Raw genomic sequence first — 17,462 nt, 5'->3', positions numbered from 1 at the left:
AAAGTCAGTCATTATGACACGAGTGTGCACATAAACGCACACTGGAAAGGACACGGTACACACTAACCCTTGTACCACCCATGTTTGCAGAAGGCAACACAAAAGGTGGTAAAAGCAGGAACAGGATTCGTGTCACATTTTATTACATTTATGGGTCATTTTCATATTTGATTAATAACGGCAAAGCAACTTCTTTTATAATTATTTGTTTTTGTATCGATGGTCTACTGGTCTCCCCACGCTGAAACAGAAATGATTGAAGTCTATTTTTAAGTTATTGATTATTTAAAATATTAGGCCATAATAGTACTATAGAAAATCCATCCATCCATTTTCTTCTGCTTATTCACACACTCTGATCTGATGATGATTTGAACTACGCTTTCCTGGGATGTATCCAGAACACCTCACCAGCGAGGCGTCCAGGAAGCATCCTAACAAGGGATGAGCAAGTACCAATACCAGGTATCGGTATTTCAACCTCTACTTTCCTTCTGGGGCATTGCAAAATGGTTGGTGAATACTTCTGTTAGTGCTCAATAAACAGTACACTACAACAGTTAACAGTTTAAGTCCGTTAAAATGTTACACCCTGCCAACAGACTACAGATAGAATCTAGCCAACAACTATAATCTGTCATATTTACATGTAAATGTTCATTATTACACATTGTATGACTGTGTACTTTTAAAGAATTAATAAATACATGTAAATATATAATAAAGAAATAACTCATTTAAATAAACATACTGCTCCATTTAGTGATGGGTAATATATATTTTTTAAATCGCAGATTGGCAATCAGTCCCAAATATCCTGTTCATGTAAATGCTATGTGGCACCTTTGGAAATTGAATTGCCCGCCACTGCTAGTGATAGAAATGGCCTAAGTAATTATCGCAAAGTAAGTTGCAATTGTGCCAGACAAAAATTACAACAAATTGGGAAACTTGAAATAGTGAAAAGCAGTTTAATGCTATGGCTCCAAAATTCAGTATAACATAGTTAAGTATTGGCTGCACATTTTCAGCAATTATCTTCAAACATGTAGAGTGTATTCAGGAAATAAATCTCTGAATTCACTTTAGAGCCTTTCATTTTCTTCCTACCATCTGTCTCATCTTCCTTACTCTTCATTACATCATTTCTTCCATCCCTTCATAACATCTTGGTAAGTTTCGTCTACCTTTGATCCTGCCTTCATTCATCTTCGCTTCATCCTTCTGACTTCCTTTGTCCTTGTTTATTTCCTTCCTTCGCCATCAACCTGTTAATAGACATCTGACATCCTTGCTGTCATTTTACTTTCCTTCCTTCCTTTTAGGCAACCTTGGCAACTTCCTTCCGACCATGATGCTCCCAATCCCTTCCTTCCATCTCTTTATCATCATCCTTGTTAATTCCAGTTTGCTTTTTCCCCTCCCGCCATCCTTCCTCCTGTCCTGCATCCTCTGCATTTCCCTTCTTTGCTCACATTACCGTTCATTTTCATCCTTCATATCGTCCACCTTTCTCCCTGTCTTACTTTCAGACCAACCTCGTTAGCTTTCTTCATAGAACTCCTCCTTTCTTCAATAACTTAATATAAAAACAGGAAAGGGAGAAGAGAATAAGTGCAAACATTACTCGTAGCCCACCTCGCAAATTCCCCATCAAAGATGAAAAAGTAGTACTTTTCCCGCCTAAAAAATGCACAATGAGAAGTGTCCAATTAACGCTGCAGGTATGCTGTAATGACCTCCCCGCTAGCTCGTCGAAGGTGGGCGACCGCCAAGCACACGTCAACCCGAGACGTAAGTACCACACAAACTGCCGCTTCTTCTTGCGGCTCTCCCGGCACCACAAACCCGCCACAAGCGTTTGAAATGCGGTCACCAAGTTGGGTCCAGCTTGTCAACTTCAACTAGCCTTCTCTCCACTGACAGGCTAGCTTAAGCTGGATTCTTTCACAGGAAATACGTCATTAAATAACGAGGGTCGCATGTGAAGTACCACCCAATAAAGCAGTCGCCATTTATGAAATGAAAACCTTAAAAAGCACCCCGGTACTCACCAGGAGCAGCAAGCCGAGCATTTTCCCCGGTCTCACCCGACTCCCGTAGCGGTTCCGAGAGGCCATGATGCCGCTGCGTTGCCACGTCTAGGCGCGCATGCGCAGCTTCGACTCGGCGGCTTCTTCCGGAGCCGGCGCGCAAGGCCCTCTGGGAAGCGCAGTCCGTATACAAGAACTCGGCCCACCTGCCATCCTCTTGTCGTTACTAGGAGATGGAAGAGATGCGTTTGTTTTGCAAGCACATTGAATGGCAATTATACACACACTGGGCCTCTCAGAAAGTAATAAGCAAATTAACGAGACAGTGAATAACTTTTAATTACGTCTTTATCAGCACATCTTCCTCCTGTTCGGTCTGATTAGAAGCAGGCGGAGGAAATAAATGAGTCTATTTGACAGCAAGTACTCACCTAATAGCACGCTGTAATTTACTGGGATATTACCGTGTTGATTAATAGACGATTAAGTGTCTCGGGTCGGACGTACCTCTGAAATTAAGCTCTCAAGAGCTTATAGATAGAAAATGTTTTTTTTTAAGTGTAAAAATATATATCTAAAACAGGATTGTTTTTTTTAACGATCGAATTAATAACATATATATTGAAATCTTCCATATTCAGACAGGTAATCTGCATCCAGGTTCGGTTCTTGCCAGGTCGAGGTTCAACAAAACACCCTAACCTAACGTGTTGAATAATTTTTGTCGACTTGACTACACATTTGAATGTTTTCTGAATGCCTGAGAAGTTAAAGTTACATATTAAAACAACAATTCTCTCACTTTCTCTCTTACTCTAAAAAAAAGTAATATTACAACTTTTTTTTTAATGAGAAAACTTGATTAATTCTCTAATTATTATATACCTTTTCTGATATTTACCACCCCTAATGTGTCGAATTGCACAAGACTGGGGTCAATATAAGCAAAGACGTACATCTTAATCATATTTTATTGATACTTTCATCAACGACAGCAGTCTCTGAGTTACACAAAAGGATCCGTGCCTATCAACACATTTGCATTTAATGATTTAGAGCTCCGTGTCAGCACTTGTCAAAAGTACTCTGATTAACAACAAAACAGTCCAATATCAGAGTCATTTTCATAGCGTATTTTTATACAGCACATGGATGGATAGGCTCTACAGTAATAGGTTGTACAATATTGTACAATCAGTGCAAAATGTGAAGTAGACGATAGACAGTGATGACATATAGATGACTACAGTTATCGTAAAAACCTGTTGATATGCATAATATACAATCTAATTTATAGACTAAAGTACACTTTTTAGTATATTCTGAACGACTGTTTTGATATTTCAATTCAAGAGAGACTCGCTTCATGGTGCACAACAACATGACGTCAAAATTCCCACGAGGTCATGTTGTCCCCCTCCCCTCCTCTCAGGTGTGCGCGTGCACGCGGCGCGCCTTTCACTTGGCGATTCTGTTCTGCGAGTGCACGCGCAGCACTTCCCCGCACGCGCGCGCCTTGCAAATTGGCCCCCACCATCCTCACTGAGGTGGTTTGGTCCGAAGCTCGCGGAGGAGCTCCGCGCAGTCTTCCGCTGCAGGTCGCCGAGCGAGGGACACTCTGGGCGGACACGGAATCTGGACCGCACCGCTTCTCTGGACCCACCTCCACTATCAAAATTGTTAGCGTCATTATTATCATTCTTGGACGTGAGGAACATCTGAGAAGGTAAGCAGAGGATCTTTGTCGCTGGGTGCACTTTTGGTGCGGCACTTTGCTGTGGTTGAAGCTTTGTGCTGCTGATTTTTTCGAACTTGCAACACTTTAAAATCAATTGTGCGTCTTGCACGTGAGACCTGTTTGCAGCTCCACTTTTGAATTTCCACTCACGTTGCATCCCGCCATCAAGAGGGCTGTTTGTGGGTGGCAGCTGCCCTCACTCGAGTGGACACCCCCAAAACTTAGCAAAGAGAAAAACGCTTTTAAAGGCTGTTAATACACACTTGAAAACCGTTGCAAAATTCCTTTGTAGGGCCTGTTAAATGCATTTATTGTATGCAAAAAAAAAAAAGCATGTTTTTATCACAAACCTTTGCTGGGAGTACTTGTGCATTGAAAGCAGCCTTGGTAGTCCTTTTTTCACGTGTGATTCTCGCTTCAACAGCTCGTTATTTAGCGTTAATTTTATTCAAAAATGCACTTTGATTGTAAGCAGAAATGCATATTTTTAGCCCAAATCTTTGTTATGACTACATGTGCATAGAAAGCAGCATTGTTTGTCATTTTTCATAAACGATTCTCCCTTATAAATCTATTTATTTAATGTTATTTTCATTCATAAGTGCGTTTTTCTTCCTCTGGACCTGTCAAACAAAGGAAAATAGTTGCTGGAAGTGTTGAAGTGGCTGGCAAGGGAGCATGGAGGGCGACAGGGGGCAGTGTTGAGCAGCCAGGTGAGCTGGGCTGCTGCAGAGCAGGTTGACAAACACACACACAAAAAGGTCATTGCTACTGTTGATTGCTGTCTTTTGTGGATTATTTCCACTGTCAGAGAAGATGATAAAAGATGTGAAATGTGTTTCTTTTGCACTGGGCAGGCTTGAGCGCGTAAGCAGGTTAATTTTTTTTTAAAGGAGCGCTTTCATTTGCTGTTTAATTGAGACTCTGTTGCTTGAGCGCCTTTAATGAAGAGGCCTTTATTATTCATTAACGCTCAAATGGCTCTCGAGTGCAGCCTAGCAGATATTCGTCTTATTATTTTTTGTTCATATTACTTTGTTTGATGGGGAGAATTTGTTTAGTTCATTTCAGGCTGGTAAAAGGCGCATACAAATATGGATTACCATTATGCATTGCATTGATTCACCAGCAAACAAAAATCTGTTATGTAGCTGTACTTAATATTTTGTCATACTTTGTCAACGTTTCTATCATCTGGCTATATGTTTATCACTGAAAGGATTATTAAAGAGTATTTTTTATTTATTTAATTATTTTGTACACTCAATGCATGAGAACACAATTTGTAGATGTAGTCATTCATAAAAATATATATTTTTGGTTTTGTGTGCTTATCACGCAAGAAAAAAATTCTAAACAGATGTCATGTAATTTTACTAACACTGGCAACTATTACATAATGTCTAATGCAGCAAGATTAGCCAGCAGCGTTGTATGTAGCATAAAAAATGTAAATGTTTCAATAAATACTTTGTATGTGGATGTTAATGGCAAACTACATAAATAAATAGATGCGTTACGCACAGAAATGAATGTGAACAGTATCATTAATGTGCAGATTCAAATGGAAACTGTACACAAACTAAATAGATACTAGAAGCGATAGCAGCAAGACTAGTCAGCAGCACTTTTCTGGCGATATGTATCAATAATAAATCATATTCATCTGAAAGGGAATGGCAAACCTTGAGTCGATGCAAATTGTGCAGATGTGAATGTGAACAAAAAGTGGCGATGATAGTCAGCAGTGTGGTATGTAACATAAAACACCATACATGAGTTGAGTTGATTGTCAATAAATACAATAACTGCGGGCCTGAATAGCAAACTTTATATAAATGGATACTACCTGTATATAAGTGATGCAGCAAAAATAGGCAGCAGCATTATTATTTGGGAAAAAGACATTAATCAAATAAACAACTGTACCTTAACAAATACAGTACTATACAGTATAACTGACTCACTGTACATGAATTAAATGGATTTTGAATGTGGACAGAAGCAAGAATATTCAGCAGCAGCATTGTATGTCGCATAAAAAAAAAAAATCACCAGCAAGGCTAACTCTCAACAGTGTAGTGACAACTTTACATGATACAAACAGAATATTGTACTATACTGTTACTGCAGTTGCGAATGTGAAGGAAAGCAGCAAGAATAGTCGGCAGCATTCTACGTAGCCTAGCAATGCTAACTTATCAACAGTGCAGTGACAACTATACGTGAATGATAATAAAAAGCTCAAATATAGATGGGAATTTGAACAAAAGCAGCAATAATAGTCAGCGGAAATATATGTATAAAACAAGGCTACATATAAGCTATTGTGCTAACTATTCCCGTCCCTATTATCCACACGTGTGGAGTCTCACACGGTTGTTTTTGTTAGAGCGCTAACCCGCTTGTCTTACGGCGGATTAGTGTTGTTTTTGTCACCGGTCGGAGTATCCCGGGTCGTTCCATTTAGATGGAAAGCAGCTTTTCATGCCTGATGAATTTATGAGGGCTCTTGACAGCTCCTTGTGGAGTTTTTTTTTGGAGGGGGGGGGGGGGCATATGGGGGGGTCAACCGGACCAACTCCACTTTCTCCACACCGCCTTTGTTCCGGCTCCTTTTGTTGCTGCCGCTCCGGAGGGTCCGTATACCACCGCGGTGTCTGATGTCAGCATTCATTATTGATTTTTTTTAAACCAACACTGTCGCCGTTCATCAAATTTGCAATGAGGCATATTTAAACAGGTGCGCCTCGTCTGTGCTGCGGGGTCGCCGGGTTGTCGTCGTCTGGGGCGGATATGAAAGTTTGATGTGGGGAGAACAGGATCAGGCTCCTTCATGTTCTTTCCGAGCTGGCTCGTTTTAATGGATGCTTCTCAGAAGCAGGGACATCTGTGCTTTTTTCCAGTTTCGATTGCACTTAATAGCGGTGACGTCACGCAGCCAATTCACAAGCAATCAGGACGAAAATGTGCGGTTTGTCACAAGGAGGTGTGCTATTACTGTACTCGGGCTGAACCCTTGTATTTTTCACCCATTAACCTTCTTTTTTTTTTACAAGACGGTAGCGGGGATATCATGGCATCACCTGTGGATTATTGCATTTCCTTGGCCTCCAGTCTGTAAAGGGGTGAAAAATCTCAAGTCAATTTCTATGGGAATTTTACAGTGTACCCAGCTTGGCCATAGACTGTACATGGAGATGGTACAGTCGAATGTTTAGTAATGTTAATATTGTCTATCTACATGTGAAATGTTCAAATATCCGTTGCTTAAAGAGTTGGACATTGGACCTTTTCTACAGGGCGGAGTGGTGATTTCATGTCATCACATGTTGAAGGCGAAAGTCTTGACTCAGATATAACTGAAAAGAAAACCAAAAGGATTCTTGCTCATGACATCATAGTACAACCGGTTAAAGATGAAAGACTTGACATGGTAGATGTAAAATCAATCCATTTCTTGCTCCTTTTACTGATATCTGAAGTCTGGCAGCAATTGAAGAAGTAAAACAAGTATCATAAATGTAAAGATCTCGTATCCGGTTCTTGCTCCTGGTGTAGTACAATGAGAAAAAGTCGAAATATCTGGTAGTAAGATGTAAAAGCAGCTTTTGATGTTACAAAAAGCTTAAATTTGATGATCTGGCAGCAATAGATATAGTTCCCACAAAGTCGTCCGGTGGGCGTGTCCAGCTCCCTTCACCATATTCGGCGCGACTCAAAGCGAAAGCTTCAAATCACCTTCACGTGCTCGGATCTTTGGAATGGAACAGAATCCCGTACCCAACACGAAACAACCATATTGATTATGAAAAGGAACACTTGTTTGCTGAAATTCACAAGGTTATCAGTACACGTCGTAATGTACATTCAGTGCAAGTGTAAATACCAGGCAAAAAGTTGACATGGAAGATGTAAAAACAATAAATTCTTACTGCTGTAGTAAAGTAATCAAAAGTTCCGAGATCTGGTGGCAATTCATTTGACTGATGTAAAAAAAAACCAGTAAGAGTTTTTCCTTCTAGTGCGGTGAAGTCATCTTATACGAGCGATCTGTCAGCTTTGAAAAGTTTAAACATCTGGCAGAGATTGACATGGACGTTGTAAAAAATCAATAAGGTTCTTGCTCCTTGTATGATACAATTAGCAGAAGTTTAAATGTCTGTTAGCAAAATGTAAAATCAATAAGGTTCTTCTTACTCCCAGTTCAATACATCAATCTGAAGTTTAAACACCTGGCAGCAGTTGATGTGGAAGATGTAAAAATCAATCGAGTTCTTGCTCCGAGCATAGGAAAATCACTTGACCTTCACCCCGAACGCCCTCAAAAATCCTGGCTCGGATATATAAAAAAAATCAACAGCGTTCTTTCTGTGGGACACCCATCGATAACCCTGAAAGATTGTCACTTTCACATGGGTACATTTTCCTGAGTGTCATTGAAAGCCACGTTGGGGAATAAATGACACACACAGCGCTAACGGCTAGCGGCGCGCTGTGCTGCTAACGAGACACATCAGCAGGACGTAGTCTGATCCACCATGTTGGAAATGAATAATTCCAACATGTCTGTCTGAGAAGAGACCCCCTCGCGCCCCCCTCCTCGCCTCCCTCGCATTGTTGTCCCTCATGGCCTTGGCTCTCTCTTTTACTCTCTCTGCGCCCGACATGACACTCAACCTCAGTGTGGCGTGAAACCAGACGCGGCCACGGCAACCTAATCTGTGCTAACAATGCTAATCATGCTAATTAGCTCTCCATTAGCCTCCACTGTTTGCATATAAAGAGCCGGTCCAGTTTCACTGGCTCAAGGATAAGGTTGAGGTTAACCTACGGAACAATAAATGCCTGACTTTGAGTGTGTGTGTGTATAAGTTTGTGTGTGTACAGGTGTTTGTGTGTCTGTGTGCATGTATGTGTGTGTGTGTGTATTTCCTGTTTGTGTGTATGTGTGTGAGTTTGTGCGTGTACATTTTCTGTTTGTGTGGGTTTTGTGTGCGTGCGTGTGACTGTGTATGTTTTTGTGTGTATGAGCATTGATGTGTCTTGTGTGTGCGTTGTGTGTCTTTGCGTACGTGAAGGCATGTGCCTTTTCTCCGTCGTCCCTGGTGCGAAGAAAGGAGGCGGAGGAGAAAGTGCCCGATGGAGGCGACCATTGTGGGGGCAGGAACACTGTTCTCATTGAAGGATGTGTGTGTTTAATTGTGTGTGCATGTGTGTGTGTGTGTGTGTGTGTGTGTGTGTGTGTGTGTGTGTGTGTGTGTGTGTGTGTGTGTGTGTGTGTGTGTGTGTGTGTGTATGCATGGCGGCAGCTTCCAGAAGCTTTAGGAAGCCAAGTAGCTCACTCAATTGGCTGTTGCAAGTGTATTGTAAGGACGTTGAGAATGCAGGTTTGTTGGGTTAGTGGACGACTCCAAATCGGAATGTTTGTTATGTTGTAAAAAAATATATATCGGAAAATAATATGAACAAAAATTTGTTCCATTTTTGTACCGTCAACCAACTTACGTTTTTAGTCTTTAATTAACACAAGTAGCATTGTTTGTCAACATGGAAGACAATTTGTAGTCAGTGAATGTAACATAGGCCCTGGTAGAACACGTAACGACTTGTTCCTGTTAATGTGGTGTCGATTGCACGGCGTCAGGCATCTCGTTTTGTCCGATTAGATAAAAGGCGGCAAAGCGCTGACGTGCGCGGCGCGTTTTAATAAGGTAAAAGCTTGAAGTGAAACGTCCCAGTAATGAAGCGGCCCGTCCCAAAGGATGCCAACACATCTTCAATCACTTTCACTACAAATTGCAGAACGATGCGTAGGCAGGTTTCAAACACTCATTGCAAACCCCAACATTTGCTTCAAACCCTAATTTGAAGCCAAAATCCTGCCCTGAATGCTTAAGTTACCCTAACTGGAAACCCTAATTTGAAACTATAACTTTTGCTAGTAGTCCCAACTTTAGTTCGAATTCCTATTTTGACACCAAAACTTTTTGCTTAAAACTTTAAATTTCAAACCCCAATTTCAAACCCCAATTTCAAACCCCAATTTCAAACCCCAATTTCAAACCCCAATTTCAAACCCCAATTTCAAACCCCAATTTCAAACCCCAATTTCAAACCCCAATTTCAAACCCCAATTTCAAACCCCAATTTCAAACCCCAATTTCAAACCCTAATTTCAAACCCTAATACCGCCTTAAAACCCTAACCTGAAATCGCAACACTGAAACCCTAATTTCAAACCATAGTTTTTTTTAAAGACCTAAATTCAAACCTTAGCTTGAAGCCCTACTACTGTCTCGAAAAGCCTTACCCTGGCTTTAAACCCTAATTTGAACTCCTAACCTTAGTTTTAATAAGAATTTTTGCCTAATTTCAAACACAAACTCTGACTCTGGCTAACCTTATTTTTGGATTATAACTTTTATTTCAAACATGAACTTTAAACCATCCATCCATCCATTTTCTTAACCGCTTAGTCCTCACAAGGGTCGCAGACTGCTGGAGCCTATCCCAGCTGGCTTCGGGCAGTAGGCGGGGTACACCCTGAACTGGTTGCCAGCCAATCGCAGGAACTTTAAACCCTTACATGAAATCCTACCCCTGTCTTCAAACACAAATTTGAACCCCCAACCCCGACGCCAAATTTCAAACCCTAATTTGAAGGCCTAACTGTATTTTGAAACCCTAATCTAACTAACCCTTGTTTGAAACTTTATACAATTCCAAACCATTCTTAAGCCAGGCTTGAAACCCTAATTTAAAACCCTGACTTTTGATTTTGTGCCCTAAAACCGACATGAAACTGAAATTTCAAACCATCATTTCAAACTCTAGCCTTAGTTTGAAACCAATGGATGTCGTTGATATTTTTCAACTGTGGGCATGTGAAGCCCTTTGAGACTCTTGTGTGATTAAGGGCTATATAAATAAACTTGACTTGACTTGACTTGACTTGACAAAGAGCAGGCTTTGAAACCCTGATCCAAACTTTTTTTTCCAAACCTTTACCCATACTTGAAACCATAATTCCAAACTCTGATTTGGCTATAAACCCTCTTCCTATATTTTAACATGTATTTGAGGCTATAATGTAAGAGAATGCTGATAATAGTAATTGTGGATAATAAGTGTGATGTCATGTCCTCTTGAGGCTCACTCGACTCCGCTGCTGCGTTTGTTTTGTTTTGGCCGCCATAGCAACGGCAGCGTCTTTGTGGCGAACGAGAGGCGTGTGACAGTGATGAATGTGCCGGCCGAAGAAGCCGAGCCTCTTGGCCTCGACCGCTTCAATCGCAATTGATGATTTATTACGCGTGAGAAGAAAAAAATATATCAGCCATCGCTCCTCAAGGTGGACGGCAGAAATTAAGAAATGAGACTCACCCGCGCTTCAATTTAGCATCAATCCAAGCCGACGCCGGCATCTTGTTTGAGGGCGGCCCTTGTAGCACGCACGTGCCCAAACAAGAGATGGAGGACAGCGGGAACCACAACTGTGTGATGGAGATAACAAAGGCAGCGCTTCCTTCTTTTGGACAGCGGCCAGCCTATCACAGAGACTCTTATTAGCTTCACGTACACACACACACACACACACACACATGCACGCACACAACTTGTCTTTGGCGTGCGTCACTGCAAGGTCAATCGAGATTGCCCACCATCCATTTTAATCTTCCGCGCTAGTGGCTGCGCTAATGCTGGATGTCTTTGATGAGCAACAAAGACACACACGTTGACTTTAATAAGCAATCGGGTCTGTGATTTTGATCATTTGTGATATTGGAGCGCAGAAAGTTTCAAATCGTTTCGGTGCACAACAAAGAGAGTAGACAAGTTGTTGCTGTCTTTGATGAGGCGAATTGAGATTGATGACTGGTAAGATGACTAAAGTTACACATTCTTTCCTTTGGATTGTGTCTTTGATTTTAGAACTGAACATGAACATTGAATGTTCAACAAGTTGCACATGTCATTGGTGAGCAACAAAGCTGCGCATCTTGTCTTTGAGCTGTAGTTGCATATTGTATTTCCTTTCCTTTCTTTGAGAAGCAGTGGTCTTTGGTTAGCGTAAATTTACACACCTTTTCTTGTGACAAAGTCTTTAGCCATTAAAAGTTGACGAGCAACAAAATGTCAATGTCAAGCGACAAATTAACTCAATCATTGATGACCAAGTTGCGCATCCTGTCTTTGATAAGCAGTGAGTTTGGTGAGCAATAGTTACACAATTTTTCTTTGATGATTGACAAGGTTAAATTGCTGTCTTTGATGAGCATTAAACGCACATATCGTCTTTGATAAGCATTATTTTTACATTGTCTTCCAGAAACCTCATTGCAGAAGTTCTCTTTGATAAGTGCCACAGTGAGACGTTTTGTCTTTGATGACTAATGAATGCTTGTTTTCTTTGAGCAACAAAGTTAGATAAGATATGTTTAAGGAGCAACACTTCCACATCTTGTCTTTGATGTTTTTTTTTTTATTGTCTTTGATCAATGGCAAAGTTAGATAGCTGGTCTTCGAGAACACAGTGATACAGAACTATTCTTAATGTGCGACAAAGTTCCGTGAGATCTTTGAGTAACAAAGGTTTTGTTTTGTCTGAGTGAGTTACACATCATTGATCAACAATAAATTGGAGCTCTTGTCTTTGAGAAAAGTTGCACATCTTGGATGAATGATAGTTTACACATTTTCTTTGAAAATGGTTTTTTGATTTTGACAGAAAATTTACACATGCTGTCTTTAATGAGCAATAAAGTTACATGTCTTTGATTAGCGACAGTTACAAGTTGTGCCTTGGAGGAAGAAAGTTACACTTGCCGTCTTTGATGGACCCAATGTGTGCCACATTGAGGCATCCTCAGGATACAAACGGAGGTGGAAAATGTTTGTAACAATGTAACAATACCCATGATGCATTGCTAATGTAGTCTCATGCTAATCGTGTTAGCGGCTTGACTTGATTCCTATGGACTTTTTCATCATGTTTAAACATCAATAGGGGGTCCAAAGAGGGTCTTCTTCCCAAGAGCTGAAAGCTGCTTCTGTTTTTTGAGGGCACGTGTTGACGCACGCACACATTCACACAAGCACATATACATGCATTCCCCCGCGGGTCAGGTAACGTTAGCTCGCTATTTCCCCTGCACCTGTGACCTGACCTGCATGGAATTCATACACCACCCCAGGCTTGAAAATACTGAGCATGGAGGAGGATGCTAACTCAAATCAAAGACACATTAAGCCAAAGCTCTCATCTGTTTACCCTTATGGTTTTCTAGCATAATGTCACATTACCCTGTTAGCCGCTGATGCTAATGCCTATGTGTCTTTGATGAGCAATAGGTTCCTTCTCTTTTATGAGAAACGAATTCAGCACAGGTCAACTTTTCCATTGATTGTTGATGAAGACAGAGTTAGACGTTTTGTCTTTTATTTACCAGCAGCTACAAATTTGTCTTTGATGGACAACAAAGTTACATGTCTTGTCCTGGATTTTAACAACAAAGTTACATGCTGTCATTGACGAGCAACAAAATATAATTGTGTCAGTAATGGGCAAAGTTACACATTGTGTCTTTGATGAATGAAAGAGTAACTTGTCTTTGATTTTAGTGACAGTTACCATGGTGTCTTTGATGACAGACTTGTACGAATTCGGAGCAACAAAATCACAAGTTTTTCAAAGTTTGAGCATTTTTTGTGACAAGTTCCACATCCTGTTTTTGATTTTAACAACAAAAGTTACTCAACATCTTTGAGGAGCAACATTTACTAATCTTGCAAACCATTTTACTAAAGTTAAACGTCCTGATGAGTTGAACGTCTGGTTTTTCATTTTAATCATTACGTTACACACTGTGTCTTTGATGAGCGTCACAGAGCCCTCTGGAAGTCAAATTCCATCAAGAAAAGCAAAACAAGACCTGTGAGCAGTGCACTGACCTGGCCCTCGTCCAACATGGCGGCCTGCCTCGCCTCCACTTGACCACACGGTCGGGGGTGTGTGTGTGTGTGTGTGTGTGTTTGATGGAGGATTTGAGCTGTGATGTGCAGAAAAAAGAAGGCCATTAAAAGCTTCCACTCAGCACGAGACGTTCAATGTCCTGCCAAGTGCATGCAATATTACGGTGCTCACTTTGCTTCTTTTTTTAATGCAGCTTGGGTGACTTTTTTTATGTTTGTTTCAAGAAGATTCAATCAGTTTGCTTTTTATGCGCTCTCGTTGCTGACACGGTCAAATTGGCACTCGAGAGCTTTCAACAAGTGAAACCAAGTGTTGTTGTCTTTGATAAGATTACTCGTAAGTTTTGAGTGGCAAATTTGGACATTGTCTTCAGTGACCAAAGTTGTACATTGTCGCATCAAACAGTTACATGTTGTCTTTGATTCACAACAGTCTTGACTTTGAAGTGTGAGTTTCTCATTGTGTCTTTGATGAGCAGTTGTTACATCTTCAATGAGCAACAATCTTTGATGATTGACATGACACCCAATGGTCTTTGAGGAGCAACAGAGATGGACACATGTAATTGATTTTTAGAATTATAATTTTTTATCAGCAACAAATGTACACATCTTGTCATTGATGACCACCAACATGTACGGTGTCTTTGATAGACAGCAAATATTTTCCATGATGATCAATAAAAGTATTTGTAAGTCACTGATAAGCAAATGCACAATCTATGAGTGACACATTATGTCTTAAAGTTTGCCAACAAAGCTACACATCTTGTCTTTGATGTGTCTTTGAATACCCTATTGATATAAAAATGATCGACTGTGGTGATGTGTTTTTGGTAACGTTCCCCTCAAAATTGTACTGCTTTCCCTGCATGTTTGTGATGTTGCGGTACTGTAAGAAGTCCAATGTCCATCTGTCTACGCTAGACGGCGGACTGACGCAGCTCATCAATAATCATCAGCCTCAAATCCTCATCTCATCAAAGACCCCATCGATCCTTTTAGCTGATGAGCCCATGAACGTGAGCCAAATTCTGAGCAAACGCAGCCCGTGTGCACGTCGACCACTAGATAAGATATATGGTAAATATACTTAATTCCATGTATACAATACTTATGTTTGTATTATGACATCTGTATTTATGGTGCATATTTCAGTCTGTTTTGTGTCTCTTACTTTTCATAGCGTCAGCAAAGGCAACATAAATGTTTGCGTGTGCCATCGCGTCTTTGACGAGCTGCAAATGTACACATCTTGGCCTCTGGTTTCGTTAGACCAGACGAGCGCAGGTCGGCGTAACTGAGAGAGGGAGATCTGCGCCGCAGTGGGGGTGGCTGACTTCAATCAAAGTGGCTCTTGTCATTTGTTTTTGCAATGTGAGTGACAGCGGAAGAAGATGGGATTACCAAATTGGCAATCACGTGAAGTGGGCTTTGTGTTCGCATGAAAATCAGGCTCCTCCGGCATTTGTGCCATGGCGCAGATGGGCTGTCTACAAAAATAAGGCCCTTTGTCTTTCGGGCCCGAAGTTATACATTTGATCACAAAGTTTCACATATCGCTTTTGATTTGAGCATGAAAGTCATACGTCGTGTCTTTGATGATCCTGAATGTGGTTTATCTGAATGTTGTGACTGTGGGCGTCCTTCTGGTGGTGGCGATAACGCCCAGACTGACTGACGGACAGCGGATGTTCTCATAGAGGTTTCAGGATTACCAGACTGGAGTTCCACTGCGGGAGCTCATTGTTTCCTTTCCTTTGGATTTAGTCTCAGTCGAGCGCCTTTGATGTCGCGGCCGTTGTAGTACGACATCACTGTTTGCTCGTTTGTTGGCCCACTAAATGCACAAAAGATGCGAAAAAGGTACAAGAGACTTTTACACTATCCACAAAGGACATCCTTTGGTCTTTTTTTTTTAACATTCTCTACTGTAGCCTGGGAATATTTTCTTTTTCATCGCTGTTCTAAGAAATCCTAACTGTTGACCCCTCAAAAATATTATTAATGTTGTAAAATGTGTTCACTTTCCTTAAACTATGCATATAAAAAAAAACACCCCTCCCCCCCAAAAAAAACAACCCAGCAAATCTCATTACATTGGTACTTTTTCCCCAATATACAGTATGAACAATTTTCTCTACTTGAAAAATATTTCTCCTTGAAATAAAATATATATAAAATATGTTCATGTAAAATATGACTTTTTTCATGAAACTACATTTTTCGTTTAAAAACAAACACAAAACATTTTTTCTTAAAGTTTTTTTTCTACAAAATATATTGTAAAATATGCACTTTTGTTTTTACTTTTTCAACAAAAAACAATTACTTGGGAAAAAAAACTTGTGATATTACGAATGTAACATTTTTCATATGAAAGCTGAAAAAAATACATTAATTAATTACTCTCTATTAATAGTATTCAATATAAAAGAAATCACCCTCTAAAAACAGTTGGGTCAAAAGTAACCCAATCATGGATAAAAAAAATGGACCGATCCACTTTATGGGTCAATTAGACCCAACTTTCTGGGTTGTTTTTTTACAAAATGACCCAATTTTTTTCTTGACTCAAAGTTGGGTCAAATCGACCCAAGTAGAGGATTGGCTAATTTCTGACCCATAGTTGGGTGATTTTTGACCCAACTGTTTTTAGACTGCAGATTTAGCCCAACCTACAATTTAGGGACCACTAACACCCCACCCCCCCAATTAATTATTACATTTAAAAAAAAAAGGTGGTTGGGTGCTCATCAGCCAATTTAAAGATTTATTTCAAAATAAATTATTCTGCTGCTATTTTATGCTGAGTGTCTGTTTCGTGACAGTCCCATCAGATAAGAGCGTTGAGCTTGAGTGAAGTCATCTTGCGAGGAAATCCTACGTTCACTAAAATAACACCTCGTGGCGTGTGTTTCCATTATACGGTTTTTCATTTGTCAGCGCTGCTGCCATAACATGTGAATGTGAGGAGATAAGGGAACATGGGAGACGAGGTTCAAAGTTGATCCAGCGTATACACACGTCAAATATTGTGATGGAGAGCGGAGGAGGAGGAGATACGAGGAGGAGGTGGAGGTGCGAAAGTATCAGGCAAAGCAAGACAAAAAGGAGACAATATATATATATGTATATATGATTTTCATAATGGAGAAGAAAAAATAAGGATACAAATAATAAATCCCGTGTAGAAATGTTTTTTAGCTTTTCAAAGCCGAAATATTTTTGTAATTTCAAAAATACTAAAAGAAAAAAACACTTATTATGAATTAAATTGATTTCAAATGGTTTCAAATATTTTTTATTCAAATGTTTAACTCTACAAAATGCTTTGAAAAAAATTGTGCTAAAACTAGCAATGAGCATTTGATAAATTGAATTAAATTAGGACAATTGCTGCTCCGTTAAGTGCTATTTTTTCTTAATTATTTGATTTTTGATCTGATAGATGTTGCCCGCATTTTTAACACTTTCATGCTATAGGCAAGAACCCAACTAATTCTGAACGAGACAAGCAGTGTGTGTGTGCGCGCGATCTGCAATGCGCATGTGCGTGCGTACATAGGGTTGTCCCACTAAGAGCTTTATGGGAATTCTTCCTCATGACTTGGTGCAGTGAATAAGTTTGATGATAATGGTGGCAGTGGGGGAGGAGCCAATTTGGTATTGGGGCAGTGTTGGGGGGGATTCAAGTGAGGGTGTCGGATCTTTTC

General features: G+C 40.3%; 2 protein-coding genes across 4 annotated transcripts in view; one reads left to right on the top strand and one right to left on the bottom strand.

Annotated features, from left to right (window-relative positions):
- Nucleotides 1-2,185, bottom strand: part of pdia5 (protein disulfide isomerase family A, member 5) — a 32,841-nt gene extending 30,656 nt beyond the window's left edge. The window contains exon 1 of the mRNA XM_086090953.1: nt 2,055-2,185. Coding sequence (XP_085947079.1) covers nt 2,055-2,120 — 66 coding nt within the window. The 5' untranslated portion in view covers nt 2,121-2,185. The remainder of the gene's footprint in view (nt 1-2,054) is intronic.
- Nucleotides 2,186-3,548: 1,363 nt separating this feature from the next.
- Nucleotides 3,549-17,462, top strand: part of sema5ba (sema domain, seven thrombospondin repeats (type 1 and type 1-like), transmembrane domain (TM) and short cytoplasmic domain, (semaphorin) 5Ba) — an 87,000-nt gene continuing 73,086 nt past the window's right edge. For 2 of the 3 annotated variants that reach the window (XM_086090951.1, XM_086090950.1), the window contains exon 1: nt 3,549-3,759. The gene's annotated coding sequence lies outside the window, so the exon portion shown is untranslated. The remainder of the gene's footprint in view (nt 3,760-17,462) is intronic. The other variant, XM_086090952.1, reaches the window with a different exon arrangement.

The sequence above is a fragment of the Leptonotus elevatus genome, chromosome 12, assembly GCF_054856555.1.
Source record: "Leptonotus elevatus isolate MCC_2025b chromosome 12, RoL_Lele_1.0, whole genome shotgun sequence".
Lineage (NCBI taxonomy): Eukaryota > Metazoa > Chordata > Actinopteri > Syngnathiformes > Syngnathidae > Leptonotus > Leptonotus elevatus.
The sequence above is the reverse complement of the archived record's forward strand: the minus strand, read 5'-3'. Positions and strand labels throughout refer to the sequence as shown.